At 40.6% G+C, this 8,224-nt stretch overlaps 1 protein-coding gene across 1 annotated transcript in view; it reads right to left on the bottom strand.

Annotated features, from left to right (window-relative positions):
* The window catches only part of STON1 (stonin 1), a 52,554-nt gene extending 45,026 nt beyond the window's left edge, over window positions 1-7,528 (bottom strand). The window contains exon 1 of the mRNA XM_018557200.1: window positions 7,478-7,528. Coding sequence (XP_018412702.1) covers window positions 7,478-7,496 — 19 coding nt within the window. The 5' untranslated portion in view covers window positions 7,497-7,528. The remainder of the gene's footprint in view (window positions 1-7,477) is intronic.
* Window positions 7,529-8,224: the final 696 nt, after the last annotated feature.

Genomic DNA, 8,224 nt, shown 5'->3' with positions numbered 1-8,224 from the left:
ATAAGGCAAATTTTTTTCTTTAGCAACCAAATTTGAGAAAAACAGAAGTACACATAAATTCAAGGTGTTCAGTAGTAGCACCACTATACAAAGAAGCACAACATAGACACATGAATGCTGAAGTGTACGCATATAACACTTTCCCTTGTACCCCTTCTTCTCTTCCCTAATCAACATGCAACTAAATATTTTCAAACAAATCATTTTAAACTCAGGAAAAACCTCTTTTGAGACCCACAGACACCTTCACTAGGTCTGTCTGCTGGTCTTTGCTTTGAGTTTGGTGGGCAGGTAGGTTCCTATAAACATCACAACATTCTACCTCAGATCTTCTTTCAAAATCATTATATAAAATAACAGATCCCTAGCACCCCCTTCATATGTGCATGCTCCCCCTGCTGGGCACTGGGTGCTGAATACTTAAGTTGTGCAGTCTGCTTATCAGTTGGTTGAGCACACAGGTCTAAAGGGATGCCGAGGATGTTTCATATAATGCATGGGAACAAAATGATTGATTGCCAACAGTTCACATCAAGAGGAGAGGAGATGGATTGATCACTGAAGTCATTCAGACAGGAAATAAAGGTGGGTGGCTCAGGTTAGCTGCTGCAGTTTTGAAGGGTTATATTGTAATAATATATGTATAAATACATAAATGGTCCATATAGTGAGCTTGGTGCCAAATTATTCATTTTAAGGTCACTGCAAAGGACAAGGGGGCACTCTTTGCGTCTGGAGGAAAAGAGGGTTAACCTTTGCATACGGAAATTATTCTTCACAGTTAGAGCTGTGAAAATGTGGAATAGACTCCCCCACGAGCTAGTTCTAGCGAGCTCAGTTAATTGTGTTAAAAAAAATATTACAGAATATTACTGGATATTGAGTTCTTATAGGTATATTAAGCATCAGAGATTGTTGATCCAGGGAATAACCGATTGCCTTATGGGATCAGGAAAGCATTTTCCACCCTGTTGGAGCAAATTGAACCATACTTCATGGGGGCTGCCAACTTCTGGATCAACAGTGGATAATTGGGGGCATAGGGTTCTGTTTAGGCTTTTTTTTATATATCTCTATAGGTTGAACTTGATGGACTTGTGTCTTTTTTCAACCTGACTAACTATCTTAGTATATTGTGAGATGCTATTTTGCAGGGAATTGAATGTAATCCGTTTCAACACAGGAGAGGACTTGCTGCAATTGTGGAATAAGAAGCTAAGGCTAGAGTTAAGCTTTAAATAAACTAAGGGGGCATATTTCAAGTTTAAATAGTACAGTAGAAGCACAAGTACAATAAATGCAAGTCCAAAATCTGGATAATAAGTTATGGCTCCTGATAGTTGTGAAAGCTGCAATTTTAAAGAGGAGACTGGAAAATTGAGGTTATCAAACATCCTTTCCTACAATTCTTCTCCCATGGAGATTCATTATATCCCACATGAACAGGAAACAAACTTTAATTAGAAAGGAAAACAGACAGATTCATTTCTCTAATGTTATCTGAACCTGGAACAAATACATGAATGAGATGGATGGGCTTAGCAGGATATATTTTTAGGAGAGTCAGCCAATCAGCAACTCTGTTCGAAATCGGTCCTCACCCATAACAGAGATCATGTGACAAATGCTTTGCTATTTTATCACCTGACTGACTCCAGTGGAAGCCTGGAACACCAATTTGTACAAGAAAGTAAAGTATTTTAATGCTTCTATTTACCATTTATGAATTTAAGGTAGCAAGATGGCCAGGATGTGGTGGGGGTATTATTTCAGTCCAAGTCCCTTTAAGCCCTTTAAACTACAGCTGCAGTCCCGGAAAGCTGTGAGGGAGAGTGGCTGTGGCTTCCCATCCAACCAGGAAGCCAGGCAGGTGGTCACATGACCACCTGCCAGGCTCCCTGGTTCATTACTGCACCCCTGCTGGAAGAGGTAAAGGACAGTTGTAAAGATGGGAATCCAGGATGCCTCAGGTCTGTGTATGTATGTATGTATGTAATATATATATGTGTGTATTTGTACTCTTGTGTGCACACCCTAATGCACTAGGCTGTGCAGGCCTATGTATATATCTATTTTATATTATGGAGAATGTGGCAGGAAGTGCTGAAAAGAAGGTGGCCAGGAACGCACAGAACTCCTAATGGAAAGAAGAGATTTATGAACTAAGGTTGGGAGAGGTTTTGACTGAGTATTCAAAACATATTAGAAGCCGGAGGTTGACTCACCCACCAGACTCTATCTATATCTAAAAATATAACATGCGGGTGAACTGACCCTTTAATAACACAATGTAACTAGTACAGCAATGAGCACAGCCTCTCTCCGTCAGCACATTCCTCTTTCTCTGGAAGGGAGAAGAAAAACCATTGTGGGAATATTTCTGTAGTTTGGTGTATAATGAATTCTGAGCCAAACTATGCATGAAGACCAGACTAGTTCCAAGACTCATCCACTAGTCTGCTATTCTTTTATTAGGATAACTTTTTTTTTTAATGAAAAATAAAAGTAAAATAACCCGATACAGAACTGGCCGAGATTCTGCACACTGCAAGTGTTAAACAGCACTGAGATCTTAGGGCAGGGATAAAGATTTGCATTCCACTTACAAGAGACATTGAAGGAAACTTTTTTATGAAGTGTAGTTCAGCACACTCTGTGCACCAATTTGAATATGTAGTTTTAAGATCTGGCACAAGTTTTTGAACTTTCCAAGTTACAGTTCTCTCATTTTATGAATTTTCTCATCATGTCACTATGAATGAAGGGCCAATGCCAAAGAGTTGTTTTATTCTCTGTATAAGCCAAAGGATCTGTCTAGTTTTCAGATCTTACTTAAATTCTGTTTTGTGAGCTATGCAAATTCCTCGCCCGTGTTTAGTTATTTGTTTTAAATGTAAAGCTCTGCTCCATCCAAAACGTTTTAGAAGAGAAGGGTTAAGGCCTCTCTTAGGTTCTGTTGCTGCCTGTATTGCTGCCTGTATGACTGTTTGGGAGATCCTCCTCCCTCGCTTCCTGTTACTGAGACAGATACTGAGGGGATATTTCTCCAATGGAGACACAAGCAATAAATTTACTTTTTTGTGTGTGGGCAACAGTTAGACATCTGCTAGGTTAAGCCCTGGTTAACACCTAGGAGTTTTTGAGTAGTTCGAAAGGCGCTTTTAACTGCCCAACACACGAAATCCCATGATTTTCAATGGTTTTGGTTCACACCTGAGCAGGAAGACGCCAGCAGAAAAACGCCCGAAAAGACACAGGAGCTTCGTTGGGCAGTTAAAAGCGCTTCTTTGCTCCATAAACTTCATTGGAAATGCCCCAAAACATTTTCCTGCGCGTTTTTGTGTGTTTATACTAGGGTTGCACAGATACCAATTACAGTACTCAGTACAAGTACGAGTACATGTACCGATACTTTTGAGCTCCAAGACTAGACTAGAGAAAAATTCAAAAATTAGGAGGCAGCTGTCATTTGTAAGGAGCACGCGGAGCTCCTGGGATTTGTACATCTCTGTTTTAATGTACGATTTTGTTTTTATAAATATAAATAAAGGGATGCAAAGATACCAGTTTTGCGAGTTAGAGTACTGGTACTTGCCGAGTACTTACAAGTACGAGTACTGATACATTTTTGTTTATTGTCATGTGACAATTTTTCCAAAACAATACAGGCAAATTATTTCAGGACAGTGGTGGAGTGCCAGAGCCAGGTCCCAGCTGCAACCGCTGCCACCCTGGTAGTTCTCATAAAAATGCCAAATATCTGCACTGGTACACGAAAAGTATATGTGCATCCCTAGTTTATACACACGTTCTTCCATTGCCCACAATGGTTTATGAGCTGGCAATCAAAACACGTGTCTTCATGTACGCGCATACATAACTGCATGCTGTTAACATGCGTATAAACGCGCAAAACCAGTGCCGCCTAGGTGCGAACCCAGCCCTAGGTTGCTGTGTATGCGCTCGTTGGGGAGATTTCCGCTTTTTCTGTCCTGTTGACGTTCTTTTGGCTCGTGGTGTTGCATCTCCCTACTGGGAACACAGCAGTAAACTTGTTATGTACCAACCTTATCCAAAACCTAAAAAAAATCCTGTCTTGGAGTTTAAACTCCTTTTGTAAGTACTGCAAAAATTACGTGTGCCTTCATGTGCATTGTCCCTACAGCAAAAAGCCCAGTGACACCAGACCAGTTGTGGGTGGTCACGGGACTGGTCATGAGTGAAACTAGAACTGTATACCTGCTCTACATTAGTTGGACTTTAAGGAAACACTAGTGCTCAGTAAGGCTCCCGTCCCCCTCTGTCAACAGAAATAAATATTTGTAATCTGGCACACGGTTCCTGATTCTTTTGCAATAATATACTAACAGTTCACGTAGTACAGATCATTGATGCGTTTTAGCCACTAAGGGCTTTAAACTTAGCTGGTTATTAGGGTAGCAAGTGCCTTACAAACTAGTCTAAATTTACAGCATGGCATACAGGAGAAGGGCCAGATTGCCCCCCAGAACTCAGCTAAAATGTGCTTGCTGTATAAGTAGAGATAATTTAAAGTAAACATGTGGCCAGCTTTAACCTCCCCTCTAGATTTTAGGTGCCTTCTAGTGTTCCCTTTTCCAGCGATAACAGGTCCGTACTCTACCTTTTCACTCAGACTCCTCCATCTTCTCTTGGTCTTCATCCTGGTCCAGAGTCTTCTGTCATCGGTCAGCCATGGATGATTTAACTTCTGCGCATGCACACAAAAGCTTCATTGTCCTGCCACTTTTTCCCTCTGTAAAATGCTGGGAATGGGCTGGAATTGTACACTGCACTGTGCACGTGCCGCAGACAATGTACAATTTGTTTTAAAAAATGTATCAGGAAGGGAAAAAGGTTTTATGGCAGAGTCTCTTCTGCCATAAAAACTGCACAACCGGCACACAATGCTCTTCCATAAAGATTTAACATTTATTCCACATGCATCTGTACAAAAAACAACCAATGATTCTTAGAAGAGCTTTGTGTTCCGGTCTTGCAGTTTTTAAGACAAGTACTCCAGAAGAGGGTTATGCATGCACCAAATGTGGATGACAAGGATGAATGACAGGCGTGAGCTGTTCATTTTGCATTTTACTCTTTTGCCATAAAGCTCAACCTGCTAACAATTTTTTAAAATGTAAGCTGGGTTCAACTTTAATAAAATAAAGTGATAAATGAAAGATGGTTTCTGACTGGTTGCTACCCTGTTTCCCCGATACTGAAGCTTGGCCCAGTGGGAGATTCCTCCATGCACACAGTTTAGCGTAGATGGAGGAATCTGTTGCACTTATTCCATCTGACCATAGAAAATCTGCAGAAAATCTATAGGTGTATGACCCTCTTAAGGAAGCCTCAAAAATAACAATGCAGACAGCATTAAAAAACCGATCCCAACTATGATCTTACCAGCTCTAGTAATAAAAATGCATTTATTGCTGTGGACCCTTTGGAAAGATTCTCTAAGACCCACCCCGAAAATAAGACCTAGTTGTAACCATTCCCAGGGCCAGTGGTGGCATAAGGGGGAACTTGAAGAGCCACAGGAGAGAGTCAGCGGTGCCAACGAAGCCAGCGCTAGAGGAAGCAAAGTGGCACCGGAGGGAGCAAAGCCGCATAAGCCAATGCCTCTTCTATAGCGCCGGCTCCTGCCACAGGAGGAGTGATATCAAATGCGCTCCGCCTGAGGAATCTATAGTGAAAGTGCGCTTCGCTCATTCTGGCCAGCGATTGGTTAGCAAATTGCTCTTGGAGAGGTATGGCACCCCTGATTGCCCTGATCACCATATTTTTGTACATGAATAAGTGTGGATTGTTGTACATTAAAAAAAAAAAAGACCTACCCCGAAAATAAGACCTAGTTTGTTCTTTTGAGCCCCAAAAAATATAAGACAGTGTCTTATTTTTGGGTAAACACGGTATTAGGTGCCTGAACATTGCACACTGCTCTGTGGTAAACAAATGCTATCATGTTAATTAACAGATACATCCTCTGTTCATTTCTGAAGGACGCTAATCTCATTACAGCTTCAAGAATTCATTAATTAACAGACAATCGATAAATTGATTACTGGGATAAACCAACCAGCACCAGACACTGTACAATGTCTGTCCGTAAAGGAGGCCTGTGCTTTGTCTATGCAGGACAAGGCAAAATGTTTTCCAGCAGAACAATCACCTTTCTCAGTTCTCTGCCACTTTGCTCAGTTGCCAGAAACAATGAAAATACCCCAGTAGAGGAATACCTCGATTCACAAACACTTCTGTTCACGTACAGGAATTTTGGCAAAATGTTGCTTCCGTTCGCGAACTTACATTCATTACCATTCATTCCCTTACAAAACCCCTTAAGGAAAACCTTATTTGTATGGAAAATGAATAAACAAAATAAGCACTCAGGAGATTGCTAAGTGTTACTTTCATGGTCAGAGATATGTGTTTTACTCAATATTGTCCATTTATCATTGTTCACACAGCTTCCCTATCAATTACTATACTCATATCCCGCTAGCCTTTCTAATGACGATGGTAAATTGCACCACAACCACAAGGGTGAGGCTGCAGGAATGTTTTGTCAACTGCAAGAAAAACCCAGAAAAACGTCCTTTGTAATCTTCCAGGCTGGAATAAACTATGTTGGATTCTACTTCTGAACTTTCTTGTTGACACTGTCTGTGAATCTTGTGGAGTCAGCAAGGTGCCATACTGTCCAAGGTGACTAGACTGGGTTTTAGAAAGTATGTTTTTTTTGCATGCAGGGCCTTTTGATACATGACAATGCACCTTAGCCAAAATGCAGCATTATGCTTTGCATGAAGGCCGAAAAAAATATCCTATATACCACTTCTTCACTGTTACTACTATAATGACACTCATCGTCCAATAAAATAACAAGGTACATTCAGCCTGTCACAGTCCCTTAGCTCAGATCTCTGAAGCAAACACATGATCACTATGCATAAATGCAGTAAATAACCCTCCATAGAGAATAAATTAGTAGATAGCCTGTCTGTGGTTTTTCCTATTTCTTAGTAGACTTGGAAAGAATCTTTGCTATGCACATTTAAAAAAAAATAAACACATAATAACCTTAAAAACCACAACTAATAAAAGGGAGCCTTGTAGTCTAAACAAACGGCAACTCCTAAATTCGTCGCAAAATAAGCAACACAAACCTTAAATCTGAGCAAAGAAAAAAGAATAAAACTGTATGACTGACTAACACAACTGTTTAAACTGCAGCGTAACACAGCAAACTATAAACAATAGACAGAGAAAACATACTATATCGTGAAATTCCCTGCCTATATTTATCCACCTTGACTTGATCTTTGAAAATATGTTTTTACGCAAGGACGGAAAGAAGGAAATACAACTTTAGGCATTTAACAAATCCAAACATTATGAGCATCTGTTATAAACAAGACTATGAGAAAAAAAATAGTGGTTGAGAACTTACACAAGCATTTAATCTGCATGAACTCCAGTCTTACAGTAAAAATGTTCAGCCCTGTGGATACTGAAGTTCTCCAGCTGTGACCGTGATTCACACAACAGCACAGCTTCATAAAATGGCAGGAGGAACATGAGTTTTATCAGAAAGCTAAATCAGCCATAAAGGCTGTACCAGTGGGAAGGTCATCTCAGGGCTTTGGGCTATAAAGTACTGCCAAGCTTTGTGTGGAGCTTCGCAATACCCAATATGCATGGATTAATACATCCCCCCTCATTTGTGAGCCGTCAATGCTCCCAGTGGACGCACACTTCATTAAATCTCTGCGCTCTCCAGTCCTTCATATTTATAGTGTTTTCAGTAGCGCACAATATGATACCCACAAAACTGAGATAACTCCTACTTCAGGTTGTTCGCCGCCTGAGTTAATTTAGTATTTTTCTTGTATAAAGTAGTCAAACAGCACAAAGTCTTTGCAGAACACAAAACTGGTCTTAGAAATGAAGTCATTTTTTGGGGTTTACACAGGGTCGGTGCTGCAATTTGTTATTTTTAAAAGGAGGAACTTTACCCCCCCCTTTTTTTTTTACACTGCCAATCTCCAACTCCTGCACCACCATCTTCTTCGCTGATGCCATTGGGAAACAGTTGTCTCTTCTGGATGGTGTATCTGGCCCCTGATGTTGTGTGCCTACTGGCCACTGTAAGGCTCTGCTCCTGAAATACGTGACAGGACATATGGAATATGGGAGC

This window comes from Nanorana parkeri, unplaced genomic scaffold (genome assembly GCF_000935625.1).
Source record: "Nanorana parkeri isolate BGI_ZX_2015 unplaced genomic scaffold, ASM93562v1 scaffold271, whole genome shotgun sequence".
In the NCBI taxonomy this organism is placed as follows: Eukaryota; Metazoa; Chordata; class Amphibia; order Anura; family Dicroglossidae; genus Nanorana; species Nanorana parkeri.
Note: the sequence above shows the minus strand (reverse complement) of the source record. Positions and strands in the feature narration are given on the sequence as shown.